At 48.3% G+C, this 23,856-nt stretch overlaps 1 protein-coding gene across 1 annotated transcript in view; it reads right to left on the reverse strand.

Moving 5' to 3' along the window:
• Positions 1 to 23,856, reverse strand: part of PLXNA2 (plexin A2) — a 568,789-nt gene that overhangs the window by 275,718 nt on the left and 269,215 nt on the right. The window contains exon 4 of the mRNA XM_069633272.1: positions 834 to 968. Coding sequence (XP_069489373.1) covers positions 834 to 968 — 135 coding nt within the window. The remainder of the gene's footprint in view (positions 1 to 833; positions 969 to 23,856) is intronic.

Raw genomic sequence — 23,856 nt, forward strand, 5'->3', positions numbered from 1 at the left:
AAATAATATTACTGAATACTTGTTTGCCGCACAAAAAAAAATATATTTCTCTTCCAGAACTGCAGAATCCATCTCATCATGCGTAACAACACTTTGCCCATGTGTGCCGAAGCATGACGGAAAGAGCAGACATCATACAGGCTTCTTGGCGCTCTGTGTACTTTTTTTTTTTAAATGCAATAGACACATTTACTGCTTTCCCAAGTGATCCACTACCATGTGTAAGTTATTCAGCTGCCCTCGCTATAACACTTTGCATTGTGGTACTTGAAGTCCAGCTGTGTACAGGGAAAACAGCACTACACGTACACTACAGGAATTCAAAATGACTTGCGTAAAAAAGCCATGACTTGCAACACTTGCAGGCCCAAAACAAGCGCGAATACTCAAGGAGTCATATTAAGGGGAACATCAGCACCTTATCTATATTATCGGTATAGCGATGCATGGTCGGGAACCAGAGGCACAGCCGATGGGGGGGGGCATAGGCCCCCCACCCCCAGCTTTCCTGCCGGTGCCCAGTGCGCCACCCAGCCTCCTGCTGGTGCAATATTATCCCCCCCCACCCCTCGGTTCACCAAAAGCTACCCCGGCTACTGAACAACACACGTGAGTTTATCTTCAAGGGCCTGGTGAACCCCCCAGTTACTGCAAGGGTCTGTCATTGCCTTGCACTTGTGCCCCACAAACAGCGCTGAACACAAACTTTAAAGTTTGTCACAGACCCACAATGCTGTTTCGCCCTTTAGCTGGGATCCAATGTGATCTTTTATTACAGCGCCGAGTCATGACGAATGTGCTGTATGTGCTACATTAATGGACATTATGCTTACCTGTCGCTCGGACATGACGTAGAGGAAGCGCTGCTCGATGGAGAAGGCCATGTCGCGGAGGATGGCGCTCCCGTCCTTTGCCACGGGAAGCATCTCGTACTGGATGCCGCCGTGCGGGGGCCCATCTGCCCGGATCTGAAAAAACAAGAAATGGAGACGGGTCAGAACCCCATTCTCAGCCCGAGTCCCTACTGTATTGTATTGTACTGAGACTTAATAAAGTGCGGAAAAGACCAGTGAAGGCATCAAGGCGCTAGAAAAAAGAGAGGAGGGGAACACCCAGGGAAACTTAGAACAAGAAGGTTTCTAGATGTTTGCATAAGGAGAGAACATGGGGGATGTTAGAAGTCTCAGCAGGAAGGGCATTCCAGAAAGTAGGACCTAGTACGGAGAAGGATCGTCCTCCAGCACGAGTACGCAAGAATCGAGGAATACAGAGCAGAGAGAGATTAGCTGGACGGAGAGCTCAAAGCCATAGTGATGTATACTACATTGCTAAGATAGTTCAGTGGGTCAATGCATTGGTTGAAACATACTATGTGCAACGTCAAGCACCAACTCCATCCATTATCCTTCCATGGTTAATAGGTTGGGCCCAAAGGAGTTGAAAGTTACATTGCTATGAGCTTTAAGACCACTACGGTGGCGGTGCGCGCAGTACAAAAGACAAATAACATAGCATAATGGTAGGACCTGTTCTTTGCAGTAATAAGCTGCACTTTCCACTCCTCCCCTCCACCCTTGCACTTTCCCCCTCCCCTCTCCTCTGCACTTGCGCGTTAACAATGTCACTGGGCCTAGTAAGATCGTTGTTTTTGTCCTACCGTGTTCCCCTCCCTTGCCTCGTTGTGCTATGAAACACTTGTGTATGAGCGCGATACAAATAAAATATCATATCATACCATATAGCAGGCTATTATTCAAATCAAGTCGGCCCTTCAGTATTTACGGCCTATGGTTTGCAGCGCACTTACAGATCACCTCAGCAGGCATTGGAGGCGCTTCAGGTAATGATAGCACTAGAGAGTGCATCCATGCTACCCGGCGGTTAGCATAGGTGGAAGGCGCAGTGTGCATATCACGCCTTAATGGCCTGATTATGATGTTGAATAACATCGACTGGTATGAGGGCACGGTGTACATTCACACGTGGGCAGTGCTTCGAAAACATTTCGCTTGCGCTCTGAGGTTTTGTTAAGGTGCAGAATTAACGAAGTCTTCAGCCGCCTGAGTCATTAGTGGGGTTCTGGGGGGGTCCATCCAGTCACATACACAAAGTGGGCCATTACAAACACAGGGATAAGCAAAGCTGGCATCTCTGTACTGCAACATGCCCCATGGCTATGCAGTCATCTACCTCTGAACAGGCAGTAACCTAGAAAGGTAACAAACCGTTTTACTGAACTCCATGGGGGCGGCCATTTAGAAAGCTGCTCTCATCCCTCAGGTAAGGAAACCGTTTTACTGAACTCCATGGGGGCGGCCATTTTGAAAGCTGCTCTCATCCCTCAGGTAAGCAAACCGTGTTACTGAACTCCATGGGGGCGGCCATTTTGAAAGCTGCTCTCATCCCTCAGGTAAGCAAACCGTGTTACTGAACTCCATGGGGGCGGCCATTTTGAAAGCTGCTCTCATCCCTCAGGTAAGCATATGATGGGAACTTGCAGAGTTCAAATTCACAAAACAACTGTAGCTCCCCAAGTAAAATGGTGTGGGTGTATGGGGGGCGTTGGAAAGATCTAACGATCATCAAAAACTTGCCGCATCCAGTTCCAGTAAATGCAGGAGTGGGCAGAGGGGAAACGCTGGGGGAATAAGAACAGGGCAAACTCGAAAATTGACCAAAGTGAGGTGAAGTCAGGAATGCGGACTCAATTTTGTATTGTAATGAAGACAGGCGCCTAATTAAATTAGTGTGAAGTGTGTAGGTCCAAGGTCCTTCAGTGTAGTTTGTAGTGCAGGGCAGGTCAATGGGCCATCAGTCATCCAATCAGAACCCGAAAGAACAGTCAGAATTCCCAAACTGGGGGCCTACACGCGTTGGCTTATTTAGAAGTTTCCAAGATGGCCGACATTGCCTCACGTGTATTTTCTATTTATGACCACACCCCCATACAATAGTTTGCTCACCTTCAGAAGAAGATATCTTGCTGTCTGGAGGGGGCGAATGTACCCAAAAGACACGAATTTACAGTCTTCAAAGAGACGTTTCTCATATCTCCTTAGACTGAAATTGAAGATAAGTGTAAACAGCTATTCTTTCACAAACACACGTCTTTCTCTCTTAGCGTAAGAGGGCCATGGCAGAGTCCAGTCTCTGCACAAGTCGGGCAAGCAGAAACAAAAAGGCCCATAATACTAAGCATCACACAACGTGATTCCTTCTGCTTTGAAGCACTACATTGAGAGGTGTAATTATTACCTAGTTTAATGGTAATCAGTTGATTGCTCTTGGAAGCATGAAGGAATGAATAGACCCTGTTGGGATTCACAGCCGTCATTGTAGGCTGCACATATCTCTGAAGCTAAACGTTAACTTGTGTCTGTAGGCTGCACACATCTCTGAAGCTAAACGTTAACTTGTGTCTGTAGGCTGCACACATCTCTGAAGCTAACAGTTAACTTGTGTCTGTAGGCTGCACACATCTCTGAAGCTAAACGTTAACTTGTGTCTGTAGGCTGCACACATCTCTGAAGCTAAACGTTAACTTGTGTCTGTAGGCTGCACACATCTCTGAAGCTAACAGTTAACTTGTGTCTGTAGGCTGCACACATCTCTGAAGCTAACCGTTAACTTGTGTCTGTAGGCTGCACACATCTCTGAAGCTAAACGTTAACTTGTGTCTGTAGGCTGCACACATCTCTGAAGCTAAACGTTAACTTGTGTCTGTAGGCTGCACACATCTCTGAAGCTAACAGTTAACTTGTGTCTGTAGGCTGCACACATCTCTGAAGCTAAACGTTAACTTGTGTCTGTAGGCTGCACACATCTCTGAAGCTAACAGTTAACTTGTGTCTGTAGGCTGCACACATCTCTGAAGCTAACCGTTAACTTGTGTCTGTAGGCTGCACACATCTCTGAAGCTAAACGTTAACTTGTGTCTGTAGGCTGCACACATCTCTGAAGCTAACCGTTAACTTGTGTCTGTAGGCCGCACACATCTCTGAAGCTAACCGTTACCTTGTGTCTGTAGGCCGCACACATCTCTGAAGCTAACCGTTAACTCGTGTCTGTAGGCTGCACACATCTCTGAAGCTTGCACCTAACTCGTGTCTTTAGGGTGCACACATCTCTGAAGCTTGCACTTAACTAGTGTCTGTAGGTTGCACACATCTCTGAAGCTTGCCCTTACCTCGTGTCTTTAGGCTGCACACATCTCTGAAGCTTGCACTTAACTCGTGTCTGTAGGCTGCACACATCTCTGAAGCTAACCGTTAACTTGTGTCTGTAGGCTGCACACATCTCTGAAGCTAAACGTTAACTTGTGTCTGTAGGCTGCACACATCTCTGAAGCTAACCGTTAACTTGTGTATGTAGGCTGCACACATCTCTGAAGCTAAACGTTAATTTGTGTCTGTAGGCCGCACACATCTCTGAAGCTAACCGTTAACTCGTGTCTGTAGGCTGCACACATCTCTGAAGCTTGCACCTAACTCGTGTCTTTAGGGTGCACACATCTCTGAAGCTTGCACTTAACTCGTGTCTGTAGGCTGCACACATCTCTGAAGCTAAACGTTAACTTGTGTCTGTAGGCCGCACACATCTCTGAAGCTAACCGTTAACTCGTGTCTGTAGGCTGCACACATCTCTGAAGCTTGCACCTAACTCGTGTCTTTAGGGTGCACACATCTCTGAAGCTTGCACTTAACTAGTGTCTGTAGGTTGCACACATCTCTGAAGCTTGCACTTAACTAGTGTCTGTAGGTTGCACACATCTCTGAAGCCTGCCCTTACCTCGTGTCTTTAGTCTGCACACATCTCTGAAGCTAACCGTTAACTTGTGTCTGAAGGCTGCACACATCTCTGAAGCTAATCGTTAACTCGTGTCTGTAGGCTGCACACATCTCTGAAGCTTGCACTTAACTAGTGTCTGTAGGCCGCACACATCTCTGAAGCTAACCGTTACCTTGTGTCTGTAGGCTGCACACATCGCTGAAGCTAACCGTTACCTTGTGTCTGTAGGCCGCACACATCTCTGAAGCTAACCGTTAACTCGTGTCTGTAGGCTGCACACATCTCTGAAGCTTGCACCTAACTCGTGTCTTTAGGGTGCACACATCTCTGAAGCTTGCACTTAACTAGTGTCTGTAGGTTGCACACATCTCTGACGCTTGCACTTAACTAGTGTCTGTAGGTTGCACACATCTCTGAAGCTTGCCCTTACCTCGTGTCTTTAGGCTGCACATATCTCTGAAGCTTGCACTTAACTCGTGTCTGTAGGCTGCACACAACTCTGAAGCTAACCGTTAACTTGTGTCTGTAGGCTGCACACATCTCTGAAGCTAAACGTTAACTTGTGTCTGTAGGCTGCACACATCTCTGAAGCTAAACGTTAACTTGTGTCTGTAGGCCGCACACATCTCTGAAGCTAACCGCTAACTCGTGTCCGTAGGCTGCACACATCTCTGAAGCTTGCACCTAACTCGTGTCTTTAGGGTGCACACATCTCTGAAGCTTGCACTTAACTAGTGTCTGTAGGCTGCACACATCTCTGAAGCTTGCACCTAACTCGTGTCTTTAGGGTGCACACATCTCTGAAGCTTGCCCTTACCTCGTGTCTTTAGGCTGCACACATCTCTGAAGCTAACCGTTAACTTGTGTCTGAAGGCTGCACGCATCTCTGAAGCTAAACGTTAACTTGTGTCTGTAGGCCGCACACATCTCTGAAGCTAACAGTTAACTTGTGTCTGTAGGCTGCACACATCTCTGAAGCTTGCACCTAACTCGTGTCTTTAGGGTGCACACATCTCTGAAGCTTGCACTTAACTAGTGTCTGTAGGTTGCACACATCTCTGAAGCTTGCACTTAACTAGTGTCTGTAGTTTGCACACATCTCTGAATCTTGCCCTTACCTCGTGTCTTTAGGCTGCACACATCTCTGAAGCTTGCACTTAACTAGTGTCTGTAGGTTGCACACATCTCTGAAGCTTGCCCTTACCTCGTGTCTGTAGGTTGCACACATCTCTGAAGCTAACCGTTAACTCGTGTCTGTAGGCTGCACACATCTCTGAAGCTTGCACCTAACTCGTGTCTATAGGGTGCACACATCTCTGAAGCTTGCACTTAACTAGTGTCTGTAGGTTGCACACATCTCTGAAGCTTGCACTTAACTTGTATCTATAGGGTGCACACGTCTCTGAAGCTTGCCTTAACCTCGTGTCTGTAGGCTGCACACATATCTGACGCTTGCACTTAACTAGTGTCTGTAGGTTGCACACATCTCTGAAGCTTGCCCTCACCTCGTGTCTGTAGGCTGCACACATCTCTTAAGCTTGCCCTTACCTCGTGTCTGTAGGCTGCACACATCTCTGAAGCTTGCACTTAACTAGTGTCTGTAGGTTGCACACATCTCTGAAGCTTGCCCTTACCTCGTGTCTGTAGGCTGCACACATCTCTTAAGCTTGCCCTTACCTCGTGTCTGTAGGCTGCACACATCTCTGAAGCTTGCCCTTACCTCGTGTCTGTAGGCTGCACACATCTCTGAAGCGTGCACTTAACTAGTGTCTGTAGGTTGCACGCATCTCTGAAGCTTGCACCTAACTCGTGTCTTTAGGGTGCACACATCTCTTAAGCTTGCCCTTACCTCGTGTCTGTAGGCTGCACACATCTCTGAAGCTTGCACTTAACTAGTGTCTGTAGGTTGCACACATCTCTGAAGCTTGCCCTTACCTCGTGTCTGTAGGCTGCACACATCTCTTAAGCTTGCCCTTACCTCGTGTCTGTAGGCTGCACACATCTCTTAAGCTTGCCCTTACCTCGTGTCTGTAGGCTGCACACATCTCTGAAGCGTGCACTTAACTAGTGTCTGTAGGTTGCACGCATCTCTGAAGCTTGCCCTTACCTCGTGTATGTAGGCTGCACACATCTCTTAAGCTAACCATTAACTCACAGAGATTTCCTGCCAGCAAGCATACACTGGAAAGGCTTTGGGCGGGTCCATGAGCCTTGAAGGCAGGTAAGGCTCATCTTGGCTTTTGACTGACTGTTCCCCAGCCCTGTCAGACATTCAGAAGCACTGATCCGACAAGATTTAGTTAATTGCCCCTGCGGGCCAGTTCAATTTTAAGACCTCTTGAGCCTCAGAACCCACCAAAAGAGCAGCCTTTCCCCAGTACATGGGAGAAGGGGGCCATCTCAAAGTGAACCCCTTCCAATTCCGAGGCATGCGGGGAGACGCTGGAGAAGGCAGCAGAGTGCAGAATGCCAAGCTACAAGCCACTAGCCAGGCACAGAAGTCACGTGGGATTCCATGCGTTTTCATTGCACATGTTTGATTGAATTTTCACTCTCAGCCTGACCCCACCCGCACCCCTTTTAACCCAATATACCCAATCCCAAACATGTTTTTATTTTTAAATACACTTTTTTTTGCTGAATACTCTAATGAAATATAAGCAGTGAATATTCAGTGATGAAATCACTGGGCATCGCCACTCGCTTTAGCCTGTGAATGAAGAACAATGCACAGCTTCCCTGGTGGCAGTGTCGGAGCCAGGACTCACAGCACGCTGTGCAGGATTTTTGGATGCCCCCCAACCCGCCCCTCAGCCCCCCCCACCCCCTCCACCCCCACCCCCCTTCACCGTTCGGGTGCACAGGCGCGTAGTTGGCCCAGAATATAATGACATGCAACAATTTAAAAAAAAAAAAGTCATGCCACAGTAAGAAAGGGCTAGATTGGTTGCCCCAAAAAGCCATCCTGGCCCAGTAATAACATAACCTATATATTATATTTAATATGTTATCACAACGCTAGACTGGCATTTTCGGGCAGCCAGTCTAGCCCTTTCTTACTGCTGCATGACGTTCAATTCTAGGTCCCTTCTGATAAAGCAAGCGTGGTGCCATCACAGATGCCCAGAATTGAAAGTCCTGCTACTTCCATACACAACATTCAGACCCTCATTTACTGAAACCATTCACTCGTGCGCCCATACACCACACTACACTCTGCAATAGATGCCCAGAATTGGAAGTCCTGCCACTTCCATACCCAACATTCACTCCCCCACTTACTGAAACCATTCACTCGGGCACACATACACCACACTACACTCTCTCAATCACAGTCACACACACACATTACATGGTACATAAAGCACATCCTTGCATACACGCATACATACGTCACAAACATGCAGCACAAATTCCCAGGCACGCACACCCACGCAGACACACACACACAGCATTTTATTGTTTCTTCCCTGCTCCCTTTGTCTGGCCGGATCCGTCTTCACGTGGAAGGCCTCTGGCGCTCAGACCTCCACTACGCAGACAGGGAACGAGGAAGATGGTTTCCTGTCACAGGCAGTGGAGCTGGGCTGGAAGTAACGTTCTAGTTGCATCGCGCAGGCGCTTCCGCGCTGCAACTAGAACATTACTTTGAATTTGGGATTTTTTAAATCGGAGTCCATCCAGCTTCAAAGTAAAGTCCTAGATGCGGCATCTAGAGCCCTACTTTGAAACTGGGTGCAGCCCGACTTCAAAAATGTTTAGGGCCGGTTTAAGGAGCAATTCGGTGAGCCCTTTATTTTGTGCGCCCCTGTGCGGGCGCACTGCTCGACCAGGCCTGAAGCCGCCCCTGTGTGGTGGAATGCAATCTCTCTTACCCGAACATGTGTACAGCTATAGTCCCTTCTAGCCCCAACCACAGCACGCGTATATATCTTTTTAACCCAAGAGGCACCAGTAAAAAGCTAGACCTTGTTCATCATTCTGTTCCTGCGCCATATCTGCCTAGGGTCAACAGAAGGGTTATCTCTCTGCTTGCTCAGGCCTGCACGCTAAGGCTTTGGGTGGGCAGCATGGGGCGTCGATTAGGATATACGTAGGCTGCACTGCTGGCACAGGTTCAGACAGCAGGGCCACCCCTCAGGTCACAGTCAGATCTAAAAGGCACATCCAAAAACTGCATAGCTGTCTCTACAGCACTCATCACATGTTTAGACAGCCGAGCTCTCGTTCAGGTCACGCACAGACCCAAAAGGCACATCCTTAACCCCTGTAGCTGTCTCCCAAGGTGCACAGATCACACACGCTCACACATCAGAGCTATCTCTCAGTGAATGACGATAACATATCAGATCACCTTCTCCAGTCCTGCAGCTGCTAGACTTCCGGCACTAGACAGGATCCCACGGCAGCAGCTGGTTGCTCTTCCTACTATGTCAGTGCGAAATAGAGAGACGCGCGTGCGCAGAGGAAAGAGAGGCTGGCCACGTGGACCACATGCACACAGCAATGTCTTACTCGCCAAGAGAATCCTTACTCGCCAATGGCGAGTGGCAAATGAAAATTGCTAGGCTCTTAATAATATAATTGTCCTAATAGGAGGTCCCTGCATATCTCAGCAGGAGTTTTCTGCTGGTCCTGAACGACCTCATCAAGATATGCTGCTCAGCTAGCTCGGGCCCAGCAGTGCACTCTCGGCGCCCACAGACACACTGTGTGACACTTAGCAGGTCACCTAATCTTCTGTGCCCGCAATGAAAAGAGCCTCCCAGGCAGTTGGCATATAGTATGGGGGAGAGCATGCATTATTTGCCCCCTCCCTTTTCTTAGAACAGGATCCACACAAAAAAGCACAAAGAAACACTGCCCGACGGGCAGAGGACAGTATAGCGCCAAGCACAGAGTTAGGCCAAAATTGTTGGGACGCATCGGCGTAACAAAGCAGGGCATTTATTGTGTATTGCAAGGCGAATCAAGAGGCCACGGCTCCCAACGAAACACAAACACGGCGTAATCCAGCAGGCGCCCAGGGACGTGCACAGCACTGGGCCAACTCCCCGCAGGCATGAATTATTCAGCGCGCGCCCGGCTCCTTTGCAGGGAAAGGCGGCTGCCCTCTTTGCTACAGGCAGCTTCTGGGTAGATTAAACACATCCATCCCTCTGTGCCTCTCCATATCCTAGACCCCCATTCGCCACCTCTGACCCCCCCCCAACCTCCCTCCCCCGACGAACCAAACGAAATGTCCGTCTAAATTACAGTGGGGGTGGGGGGGAAGCCTGCAGGCGAAATCAGAAATATTGGTTGAGCCCAGGTCTGGTCCCTGAATAATTTATTGCCTCGAGGGGAGACAATTTACATGTTGTCTTCCAGATTTCTGTATTTGCATATTTCAGTAGTCAAATGATGGCGACACGGTATCCCGGGGAGACCAGCAATGGCTTTGAGCGAGGTGTAGATTGGCACGTGCCAGACAGGCGTGCCATGGGCTTTATCCTGCTCCTTGGCACGCTTGGTGACAGAGAGTAAGAGAAAGGGTTTAATCTGTGCCGCCTTTCCCCACAGCGGCCTGCATGCTGTGCTTCCACAGCGGTTTAGGACTACGACACCCACGATCACTCGCCATTGACAATGCTGGCTAGGGCTGATGGGAGTTGTGGTCCAAAATATCTGGCAAATCAAAAGTTGCGGAATGCGGAGAGAATTTTAGTTCAGTTCGCCAGATATCAGCAATGGAAGAGAGAGTGAACCAGAAAAGGTGAGGTAATGCCACCGCACAAAGGCGGGTGAGACGATACCACCTGAGCGGAGTAGAGAAGTGGTGCATGATACGACAACACTAAAGAGGAGAGCGGAGTGAACATCTAGAGACCTGATGTGGCCACAATTGTAATTGGTTATTTATAATGCGCTTAATACCCAGAGGTTCCTAAGCGCGGACCCCGGGACCGAACCTGTGTTGCGCCGCGTCATCTTGCTTCCAAGGTGAGCATGTAGCCCCTGAGCTATCCTCTCGCGACAAGATGACAGCAATCGAATTTAGATGGCCAGGATGTAGTAGAGGCTAGAAATGGCACACGTAGGCTAAGGGGGGTGAGGGTGGGGCAGCACTGGAGCAGGGCTGAAATAGATCTGATTATAAGGTTAGTGGCAGGTAACTTAATGGCATGAAGCAGTAGGGCAGGGATGGTGGCACTGGAGCAGAATCCAGAAATGGTGCATTGGGTGGCAGCAACAGAGAAGAGCTTAGACAAGGTGCCCGCGGTGTCAGTCATGGTCCATGCCATACCATGACATTAAAGCAGAGATGACAGCACAGTAGCAGGTCAGAAATGGTGCAGGTCATGACCTTACAGCAACAAAGCAGAGGTGACAGCACCGTCGAAGGTCAGAAATGATGCATAGGATCAAGAGCAAAGAAAAGGAGAAAACAGATTTGGTTTTTGAGATGATGACAACGAAGCAGATATGACAACAATGAGACAGAGTCCAGAAATGGTGCATGACATTAAATTGCAGCAAAGCAGAGACGACAGCACAGGGGAAGGTCAGACATGATGCATTGGATAACAGCAAGGAAGCAGAGATCAGATATGGTGTATGCGATGACAGCAGTAAAACAGTTCAGAAATGGTGCACGACATGACGTCACAGCAAGGAAGCAGAGATCAGATATGGTCGATGCGATGACAGCAGTAAAACAGTTCAGAAATGGTGCACGACATGACGTCACAGCAAGGTAGCAGAGATCAGATATGGTCTATGCGATGACTGCAGTAAAATAGTTCAGAAATGGTGCACGACATGACGTCACACCAAGGTAGCAGAGATCAGATATGGTCTATGCGATGACAGCAGTATAACAGTTCAGAAATGGTACACTGCATGCCGTCACAGCAAGGAAGCAGGGATCAGAAATGGTCTAGGAGATGACAGCAGTAAAACAGTTCAGAAATGGTGCGCAACATAACGTCACAGCAAGGAAGCAGGGATCAGACATGGTCTAGGAAATGACAGCAGTAAAACCGTTCAGAAATGGTGCACAACATGACGTCACAGCAAGGAAGCAGGGATCAGACATTGTCTAGGAGATGACAGCAGTAAAACAGTTCAGAAATGGTGCACGACATGACGTCACAGCAAGGAAGCAGGGATCAGACATGGTCTAGGAGATGACAGCAGTAAAACCGTTCAGAAATGGTACACAACATGACGCCACAGGAAGGAAGCACGGATCAGACATGGTCTATGCGATGACAGCAGTAAAACAGTTCAGAAACAGTTCAGAAATGGCGCACAACATGACGTCACAGCCGTGAAGCTGAGATGGCAAAGACACAGCTCCTGGAAGGCCAATCTCTGCACGTCTCTCATGCCAGCCCTTCTCTGTGTCTAATGCGGCTGAGTTTGGCTCCAGCTTCTCTTTGGACCATTCTGACCTCTATCGTCTAGACCAAGGTCTTTTGTTCACCCTCAGGAAGAGAACATCAAATTGGGATCAAAGGTCTCCTCTCCAGTCAAAATTGTGAGGCTTAAATTGAATGACTAAGCTACTCTGAGGCCAATTTATGTTGTCCTGACCCGAGCTAAGGCACTAATTTTATTTTCAAAAGAGTTGGCACGTATAAGCCTCCATTGGCATTGCCCCAACAATTATGTCCTCTGCAACATCTTCCAGCCTCGCGCGAGATTAGAGTTCTCTGAGTCCCGTCAACAAGAACCAAACGCCACTCCATCCCCTGAACATCATTGGTTATGATGAAGACCTGGTGCGGGCTGATCGCTTGAGGACTGCACATGGTGACCCCTACCCTACATGACCCCCCTTACCCTTGTATCGACAACAACTGGTTGTGTCCTCTGCATACTTCACACAAATTCACACCTTTATCCCCCCCCATGACTTTCACAGTCAAGTTAACTCTCTTTCCATCGCCAGAGGGATGGATGGCACCTCCCGCCAAAGGGATGGATGGCACCTCCCGCCCACTGTTCTCTTGCCATCGTCACACAGGTGGATGGCATTTCCCACCCACTGTTCTCCTGCCATCGTCACACAGGTGGATGGCATTTCCCACCCATTATTCTCTTGCCATTGCCACATGGATGGATGGCACCTCACGCCCACTGTTCTCTTGCCATCGTCACACAGGTGGATGGCATTTCCCACCCATTATTCTCTTGCCATTGCCACATGGATGGATGGCACCTCACGCCCACTGTTCTCTTGCCATCGTCACACAGGTGGATGGCATTTCACACCCACTGTTCTCTTGCCATCGTCACACAGGTGGATGGCATTTCACACCCACTGTTCTCCTGCCATCGTCACACAGGTGGATGGCATTTCACACCCACTGTTCTCCTGCCATCGTCACACAGGTGGATGGCATTTCCCACCCACTGTTCTCCTGCCATCGTCACACAGGTGGATGGCATTTCCCACCCACTGTTCTCTTGCCGTCGCCACACGGATGGATGGCACCTCCCACCCACTGTTCTCTTGCCGTCGCCACATGGATGGATGGCACCTCCTGCTCTCCAGAAGTCTATACCCTCTTAGATCATTCTACGTTCTAATGCCCAGTTTGCTTTCAATTTCCCACGCCTCTATTGACTAGAAACTGGGTGCTGACATCAACATATACCCCAAACTCTCCTGCAAACCCCAAAAATCGATGTACCTCTGACATCCCTGTTGCCTAATGGATAACTTCTCGCTCCAACATCTGCTTCGCTTGAACATTCGGAAAGCCCATAAAAGCCCAAGGCACAGACTTGGGTCTTCTCGGCGCCGGCACAGATACCGTGGAATCAGTTTTCTTGGACGGTGGACAACTTCCCACTGTGCCATCCAGTTGATGTTCCCTGAAGTCCTGCCTCTTTAAATAGCCTTCTGCTGCCCCCCTTGATATGTTTGGTACCTGTGCTCTCCTTAGTTGTCTCTGCCTCTTATTCCAGTCTGCCCTGTGGCTACATTTCACATAAATAAAGGGAAATATCTGCATTGCTTTAATGATCTGTGATCTGTCCCTGAAATGGGGCAGCAGACATTTGGTTACCACAACCCAACCACAACCACGTCACCGCAACTGGGTCCAATCCGTCACACCGCCAGGATCTCAAAGAAGGAAAAATGTGTTCTACCTGCTACAAAATCTGTGTGTTCCTAGATCGCTTACCCCCCCACCCCATGCTCACCATCAAGGCAGCTGTTTAAATCTGTTGCCATGGCAACCGCCTCTGCGCTCCATCCATTAAAACGTCTGATTGTGATTTAATTAATCCTCAAAGGCCCGCGGCGCACCAGGGATGTCGGTGGAGACTGGCGTGGTGGCATTTCATCCTTGGAAAGTCCGAGGCTTTTCATGATAGTATCCAATTTTTTGATTTTTAGAAGAACAAAAAGATGTACATTTTTGTCATCTTGTTTTTCGTAGAAATCGGGGTATGTGGGGTGCATTGGCAGGACAATGGCAATGGTGCTCTTTCATAGATGACAGGGCTGTGAAAGGGTTTGATCCACGCGTAGGATTTTCCCAATGGGGCCCTTATCAACATGGCAAAGTATTGGACAGAGGGACAATCAGTCCGGCCCTTGATGGACGCTCAGATAACCTCGAACCCGGGGAAATGGAAAGCAAGAGTGGCGCACATGGCAAGGGCCCTATAGAAGAAGGTGACCAGTAAGGGTGGGCCAAACCAATGATCATTTCAACATTTACGGTATGGCGGAGTTGGAGAAAAATCTGACCTGCCGCCATTTTGCATTTTTTTTGCATTTTTAGGGGTGCATAAACATTCTGGCCAATTCGGAAGCGTGAAAGGTTTTGTCCTCAAAATGGCCAAAATGTTTGTATCCCTACTCTACTGGCGGAAAAGTAGCCCACTGAGATTGACTAGTGCCAGCCCTTTTTTGCTTGCGAGATTGACCGATATCTTTTTCAACTGCTCAAATCATGAGCTGTGATTGGTCAGTCGTTGGAATGTATGCAATGGAGATGTATCCATTTTATGGAAGTCGATTGGGTGATATCGGGAATTCTTGCCGATGCCGCTCATTGGCTCCTCCTTGTAGATGGGGTTTGTAACATGCGGGCCTGCTCCTGTGCCCAGAATGGCCTGACTTCCCTTGTTGTGGTTCATACTCAAAGCTTCCTGGCGCTTATGAGGAAGCGTTGAGAGATAAATTGCTCCAATATTGCCAAAGAAACAGTGAGTCAGCTTTCACCTGGCAGTTCGGGGTTATTTGCCAAGCTTCCTGATCTGGCTGCAGACTGTTCCGCGAGTAAAGTACTCCCAACCATTAAGCCAGGAGGAAGCCCATGGAATCGAAGACTGCGGCCAGGCACTGCTCAATATGCGCTAGCAGGTGACCGCTCAGCTTGGCCCCCACACTAGCTAGAGGCTGAACCAAAGTTCTTTAACCAATAGAGTCCACCAAGAAAGATGCATAAATATTTATTCTAAAAACCCATTAGGTCCTAAGGTCTTACTCTTGTGGCTGAGCTACTGGGTTTCATTTCTACGTATGAGACGGGCTGCTCTTATTCCCCCCCCCAACCAAAATCAAGGTGAGGCACTCCTTGCGATTTCAATTCTCAGCAGAGTGGTGAAGGATTTAAGACACAGATGCTTCCAGCTGATTGGTCGTTGTTGTCCGGTCAATACCCATTGAAGGGACAAGTTACGTTTTCTTATCGATCGATGTATAGGGAAGCTGAAATCGGAGTTCCGGAAACACTCCTTGAACCCTGGATGTCTCCCACATACTGACTGGAGGTTCTTTTTTGAGTGGGCACCTTTTAATGTCGATTGTAGGTCAAGAATCTAGAACTTGTGTTTCTAGGCTGCTGCAACAATGGCACCCTTAGCTCTGAATTATTTATAACATGGCGGGAATGGAACACCCAGATCAATAGTCCTGTAATACTTATAACGCCCTGGCCATAAAAAACCTACTGCAGTTGTGGAGTTCACAGAGTTGAGCGCCGGAATACAAAGTCATTGTAAACTATCATGGCAACATGAATTATCCCGGTCTGACGTCCCTAACATCAGAATCAGCTCAATTAACCCCTTAGGCCTCGAGATCCTGAGATCAGAGCCATTTCAAAGTAACATCCAAGCCCCTGAGCTGAGGGTCATTTCCATTAATCAATTTATTTTTCATACGGGTCTTCACACCAGAGACCAGTCTCTAAGCGCGGGACCGGGATTTGAACCTGTGTTGCCCATGGGTTGTCTTGCTTCCAAAACAAACGCATTGCCCCCGAGCTATTCTCCCAGCCCGATGAACCACTTGAACCACAATCAATGAACCACCTCAGCCTGAAGATGCTGGCATGAGAGCCATTTCAATGTTCCCCCGAGCCCCAAGTGAGCTTTGAAGCACCTGAGGGCCTAATCAGGTAATTTACTATTTCATGCGATCGATGCAGAAGTTGGCGCTCGCGTGCTAGATCTTGCGCCCCTCTGCTCTCCTCCACTGCTTTGCATTCCGTACCCTCGAGAACGATCAGGACAATATTACCGGATATTTATCATTGCTTACGTATTATTATTATTATTATTAGAATTATACAAAATAATATTTACTGACAAAGGAAGAAACTATTCCCATGTTCAGTGGCAAAAAAATTGATGCTTTGTTCGGATTTAAGCTTATTCCCATCTAGTATTTATTTTAGGAGTCTTTTTTAATAAACTGTTACTTGAGGAATGTTTTATCAGTAAAGTGCATTACATTTATAACTAGACAGGTTTTAAGATCTCAACCTATTTCATCCTTTCGTTGTATTGTGACTTCGGGAATACATAGAAATGAATTTGGTAGGAAAATGGGAGACTATCACAGAATTCATCTCCTTGTGGAGGCAAAGTAGCAACACGACCAAATCACGTGCAAACAACCCCAACAATCTGTCATCACTGCGTTAATGGAGCTGAGAAATGCATGATCTAAAGCCTGGACTTCCTGGCTGTTGATCTCACTTCCCGTGATGACATCACTTCCTGTGAATACATGCCTTCCTGGGAACAAAGAGAAGTCACTGCAGCTGTCAACAAACTAGGGAATGGCGGCCTGAATTGCACGAGCCAGGAAGGGGCAGCATGTTTTGAACACGCCCCTGCGCGTTACACTACCTCCAGGCTTGGACAATGGCCCAGGTACCCGGGTCACACAGGAGGGCTAGGGCACGTGGCTTCCCGGAAACAGAAGAGGGCAGCGGAGGACAAAGCGGGAGCCTGCCTGGGATTTCCTCTCTGGCCGTCTCGTCCGCCTAATCTCTGGGGAGGTGGGAATTACATTTCCTAATCCAATTTAATGAAGCCGACCTTTTCTGCAGTCACGTTCCGCCTGAAATTGGAATTACTGGGAACAGGCGAACGAGCGAGGGGTGGGGGGGGGGAATAAATAAATAAACGAATCACTGCCACAGAGCCAACAAAGGGTCTTACGAGGGCTGTGTCTTGTTTGTGTTGTGACTTTTATTTTGATGCCTTGTGACTCCACATTGAGCATTTAGCCAAAAGTTCAGGGGTTTTAAGAGGAAACACCTGGACACTGCGGGAGCACTTGCCTTGTGGTCAGAGAATGGAAGCTACGCAGACCTTGGTGATTGGGAGCAAAATGTGTTCAAGGGGATTGATCAGTTCAATAGTGTTGGAATCTTGATATGGCTTTAAGAAACTCTTACTTAAAAGCAGACTGATCTGCTAAAATGCCCGCAATTTCCTAAAAGATCTCAGCCGTGTTCATACCCCCTCTGACTTGTACATTCAAGCGGCAAAAGGCTGTGAATATGGCCTAGTGCGCTATACTACTGCAGTAGCTGCACTGCTATAACTCCCCACTGGACCCCGCTCGGGAAACTCCTCCATCCGGTCTAGATACTGACATCACAGGAAGCTTTCCATTCATGTCGAGGCTCTGAATATGTATATCTTTCCTCCAAGCACAATAACAACTAACCACAGGTAGGAAACGTGCATCCCTGCTACCTTAGCCAAGTATTGATTGGTTTATTTATTTATTTAGTCATTTATATAGCACGCCGAACCTGAAGGCATCTGTGCGCTTTCTGACAGCAAATACATCTTTCAATGGTTATAGCGGACATACAATAGAGACACAGGCAGGGTAAGAGACAGTCTTATTCCTCGCCTCTCAAATCGTCCCTAACTCTTCGGATCCATTGGGGTGTTTAATCCCTCCTCCCGTTCACCCCCCATTCCCATGCATGCCCCTCAGACTACGCTCTCTCGACACCGGGTTGGGGGACGGGTTCACAATATACCACTTTCTCGGACACGCCCAGGCAGTATTAGGACCCCAAAGGTGGGAATGTGCGCTATATAAATAACAAATCACGGCAGCGTAAGTGGGCGCTTCCCATGACAGCAGTAAACATCGACTCATTATTGTGAGTTACTCCCAAGAGGGCATCCGGGCACTTGACAACAGCACTGTGACAACTCTATTACCCAGCCCATTCCACAGACTTGCAGAAAAGGCAATACTGACGCAGAGTTTTTAAACTTGTAAACTGGAGGTGCATTGACTCACCGAGCTACCTCCCTGACCGCTATCATTATCGTTACTGTCCAGTGGTCAGACAGAAAGTGCTTAATGCCGACTTATCACAGACCTGTAATTCATCCTTCTCATAAGTGCTAATGTGTAGTGGCTTGTGTGCCTACTGTAAAGCACACTTCTTTCACTATTATTATTAATACATATTTTTATAGTGCAATCCTGGTTTCTTATGGACAGGAGAAGGGCAAACAAGCCACTCTAATTTTTAAGAGTCCTTCCTAAAAAGATTGGCGCTGAAGACAGAATGGAGAACAGGTCAGCGACGCAGCAAAGCGTGCCTGGTGGCTGTACCAGAAAGTGCAGAACGAAACAGCAGGCCGAGTGATGCCCACTCAGCTGCCCTCACATTAAGGAAACAGCAGGTCGAGTGATGCCCACTCAGCTGCCCTCACGTTAAGGAAACAGCAGGCCGAGTCATGCCCACTCAGCTTCCCTCACATTAAGGAAACAGCAGGTCGAGCGATGCCCACTCAGCTGCCCTCACGTTAAGGAAACAGCAGGTCGAGTGATGCCCACTCAGCTGCCCTCACATTAAGGAAACAGCAGGCCGAGTGATGCCCACTCAGCTGCCCTCACGTTAAGGAAACAGCAGGCCGAGTGATGCCCACTCTGCTGCCTTCACGTTAAGGAAACAGCAGGCCGAATGATGCCCACTCTGCTGCCCTCACGTTGAAGATGTAAAGGAACCGATTGAATGCCCCACGGACGCAATGTCTTCGCCTTTAAAATTAAAGTGAAATTTTAATCCTATTAGAGACCTTTTTTTTGCCTTCCCGTCCTTAAATCATGTCTGCACTGTAATTAATGATAGGCCAGTCGGCGCGTCTTCCATTAGAATCAGTGGGTCTAATTCACCGGTACCTGCAGGGCCTTTGGCTAACTTTGCCAGCTGCCATTCAGTTCAGTTTACGCCTAGATTATAGGACGGGCAGATGTATCTACCTGACCCAGCCAGGGGCAGAGGCTGAGTGCGAGAAGACACAAGAGACTGGCACAAAATAATTTCCACGTGTGCATCTGTGGGGGTGGGCAGAGGGACCCTGTTGCTGAGCAGGTCCATTCGGTCAATAACTAACTTTTTTTGTCCAATTCTCCAGCCTTATCAGGGCAGGATAGGCCTGGCCTGTTCTTCTCTGAAGTTAAAGGATCAAGACATGCGTTAAACACAACTGGTTATGGAGGAAGACCTGTTTGACTGCCTGCAAAGCACAAATCAGAATTAAAGAAGGGATAAAGGGAAAAACAGGGCTAGCGGGTTCCGGAGAAAGCAATGAGCTAGAGGGAGATCGGATCAGGAAAGTAAAGGTGTGTTGAGGAAAGAGTGTCCCGAAGTATGGAGGGTAACGAGGATAAACAAGCAGGTTGGAACGAGGAGATGAAAACACGCATTGGAAAGATGCAGAAAGGACATGGAGATGAAGGAGATGGCTGAAGGGAAGAGGAAAGGGGAACAGGGGAGGAAATCTGGAAGATGGAGGAATGAAGGGAGTAGAGAGTAAGGAGGAAGCAAAGGAGTAAGGTTATAAGCTGGAAGAGGAAACCAGAGTGACATAAGGAGAGGGGGATACATGGGAGCAAGGTTGAAGAAGGGAAGAAAAGTAGGAAAGAGTGGACGAAAGAAAGGAGTAAAGTAGGGGGAAAGGGTAGTGGAGGAGTTGAGGCGAGAAGGGTTTAAAGAAATGAGTGGGAAGAAGGCGGCTCGAGGGGAATTCGAGCCCTGCTTTATTTTTTATAAGGTTTAATGGTCTGAATTATTTATAATTCAGATTCCTTTGTCACTACGAAACATCAGCCGTGTTTCTTCTTTCGCTCTTCCCTAGCTCTACTCCGTCCCTACTTCCATCCCTCCCCTCTCCTATCTCTCTCCCCTTCTCGCCTTCTCCCTCTCCTCCCACCCACTCCAGCCCCAAGCACTGGAAATGTTAACTAAATGTTCAAAGTCAAACCTGAGCAGCAGAGCCCCCCCAGAGAACGGCTGAGTCGAGCCCCCTAAATGCCAGAGTAATTGGAGGGGAGTTTAGGAGCTCTGCCAGTTCTCTCCGGCAGGGTGGATGGGGGGGGGGCGGATTGGGAGGGGGGATCACCTTCAGACACATTAGGCAGTCTCTCACCTCGCAGCCCCCAGAGACAAAAGCAACCTCCCTTCCTCAGCTGTCAATCCCAGCATCTCTGCACCCAAATAGCTTTCTCTTGAACAATGATGCTATTATTCCTTCCTTACACTGACACCAGGAGCCATCTTTTCACAACCCAAGCCATGATCCCAAAGGGATGGAACTGGCTGCCTACAATATACTAAAAAACATAAATAAAGATAAAAAAATGCCACATGGTTACCTGGCTGAGCTCTCAGTTTACCGCAGGGATGTCATTTCACCAAAATGCCAGGGTTAGCGGAAGTGACGTCACACAACCGTTGACCTCTGATGACCTCACAGGAAGTGAGGTCATTTTACCCCACCCTGAAGTTACATCATCAGAAGTGATGAAACACAACCTTTCACCCCTTGACAAAACAGGAAGTGGCATCACATAGCATTGTTCCGAAGTACACTACGAAACATATGGTGGTTACGCGATCAGTATGTGATATACATTTCTTACAAGAATGGATCAACATATGTATCGTTAATATCAGCGCGTCTATGTGCCCATTTTACCAAATTACTGTGAATGCAAGCAGATGTCCAAGACCATATGATAATGATGTGTTATTATATAGCACTTACGCCTAAGTGCTTTATATAGAACAAATATACATACAATACCACCCAACCTGTGTTGGTACTCATTTCTCGCCCTAAGAATGATGAAAGGCTGAGTTGAGGTGCAACAAACAAAATCAGCGAGTAACCCCCTGAAGTGTGCCTGAAATAAACCTTTAATAAGTCTAGCAATTATTGTATAGAATTCCGGAAAAACAAATTATTTCTTTTTCCTATTTAGGGTCACTGCTCAAAGTGTTACACTTGTGGAACCCCCTGTTTTTTTATTAGAGTCCTGAACACGAAAGCCAGCTACCCCAGCGCAGAAGCTTACATTAAAAAAAAAATTATAAAAAATAAACAGTTCTCTTTTTGTTAGGGGTTGTAAGGGAGACCTCAGGGGTCACACCTGTGACCCCTGGCCACTCCCAAATGATGTCCATGACTTGCAGGACTTTAAATACAGGCGCTAAATCAAATGTTCAGATTTATACTCAATGCTTCCAAGCCCCATTTCGTTTTTATTCGTTTTTTGGGGGTATTTATTGGGCACAAATTCAGCTTCACGATGGAACAAAGCACTGTACATCAGTAAGGGATTCAGGCATATATTATGCCAGGGGTCTGAAACCTGTCACTCACCAGATGTTTTCGACCAGGAGTCCATTGGCCCCTCACCTTTGACTGTGCTGTCTAGGTCTGATGGGAGTTGTAGTTTGGAATATCTAGAGAGTCAAAGGTTGCTGATACAGTCATCCGATGATTAGAGTCAGGCATCTAGGCACAAAATAAAATAAAGGAACACGCCCGAGATCACACAGTCAAGTAGACCAACTGAGATTCACACCCAAGGATTCCAGTCCCCAACCTTTAATCAGTTTAAACATTTCTTCTGTGATATTCCCCGTGGATTCAGCCTTCATTCTACCCTCAAAAGTGTATAGAATGGTATTCACGTGCAAGGGACTTGTACAAGGTGACACATGATGTCAGAAGTTGAGGAGAACAGGCGGGTAGGGATGGAGCTAAAGGTCTGTCTTCAACAGAATAAAAGGACCTGTAGTAGATAGAACTGGTCTAAGTAAGTAGTGATAGGATTGGACAACCTATATGCTGTCACAGCTGTTTGTAAAGTGGACATCCTGGTATCCTCACAGTTCTCTACACAGGGAATGGCTCCGGTGGCTTCTGGATTCAGTCCACAAAACTATAAAGGTGTTGGGAGATGTGTCCAGGGAGCTCTTTAGATGTAACAAAAAAGTGAAGGCAACAGGGTCAGGGTGGTCAACGCAATGAAGTGGCAGAGTGGTCTCCATACTGCAAACATTGGCCTTTACCAGGTCTCTGGCCTGCAAAAAAGGGTCGAGGAAATGACGCCCGTCTGCTTCATGGCTTACAGTCTGAGGTGTATAGGACCCAGCCTTTCCCTGGCACTGTAGGCTGAGGGAAGGCTATATGGCCCAGCTGCTTCTTGGCTTACAGTCTGTGTTCTAGGACCCAGCCTTTCCCTGGCACTGTGCGCTGATGAGACTATATGGCCCAGCCGCTTCATGGCTTACAGTCTGAGGTGTTCTAGGACCCAGCCTTTCCCTGGCACTGTGAGCTGATGGCAGGCTATATGGCCCAACCGCTTCATGCCTTACAGTCTGAGGTGTTCTAGGACCCAGCCTTTCCCTGGCACTGTGAGCTGATGGCAGGCTATATGGCCCAGCCGCCTCATGGCTTACAGTCTGAGGTGTTCTAGGACCCAGCCTTTCCCTGGCACTGTGAGCTGATGCCAGGCTATATGGCCCAACCGCTTCATGCCTTACAGTCTGCGGTGTTCTAGGACCCAGCCTTTCCCTGGCACTGTGAGCTGATGACAGACTATATGGCCTAGCCGCCTCATGGTTTACAGTCTGAGGTGTTCTAGGACCCAGCCTTTCCCTGGCACTGTGAGCTGATGCCAGGCTATATGGCCCAGCCGCCTCATGGCTTACAGTCTGAGGTGTTCTAGGACCCAGCCTTTCCCTGGCACTGTGAGCTGATGCCAGGCTATATTGCCCAGCCGCCTCATGGCTTACAGTCTGAGGTGTTCTAGGACCCAGCCTTTCCCTGGCACTGTGAGCTGATGCCAGGCTATATTGCCCAGTCGCTCATGGCTTACAGTCTGAGGTGTTCTAGGACCCAGCCTCTTCCTGGCACTGTGAGCTGATGCCAGGCTATATTGCCCAGTCGCTCATGGCTTACAGTCTGAGGTGTTCTAGGACCCAGCCTCTTCCTGGGACAGCGCTGACCTAAGGCTGTCTTGCCCAGCCACTTCCACATACTTAGGTTGGTAAGAAGTCCCCACTCCAGAGGTCTCTCCTTAGGGTTCGCCACACTGCCACACTTGCGATGTGAGCCTCCTTAAGGACTTTGAAACACAATTCAGTTGTATAAGCGCCTAACAAATGCTCAATTAATTAAAAATAACATAAAGGACTCCACACTGGAACTTTTCTCAGCAGCAGCCCTCATCCTACGCCCCTGATAAACTACCGCACTTGCTGCCACAGATCTGCCCCGCTTGCGTATCCTGCCGCCCTCTCAGCCTTCTGTTTGGTCCAGGCTTCTGCTTTGGCCACTCTGCTCCAGGGCATTGGTGCTGCTGCTGCTCCCACCTCTGGCTCTCGCTGCCAACACAGTCTGCACCTCCTGCTTAAAGTCATACCTCCTTCCCTTTGTTTCCTGCCATGTTAATTATATCCTATCCTTGTATTGTCTTAATTGATTGGCTAAGCAGGG

Source organism: Ambystoma mexicanum, chromosome 13, assembly GCF_040938575.1.
Source record: "Ambystoma mexicanum isolate Mex_15411 chromosome 13, UKY_AmexF1_1, whole genome shotgun sequence".
NCBI lineage: Eukaryota > Metazoa > Chordata > Amphibia > Caudata > Ambystomatidae > Ambystoma > Ambystoma mexicanum.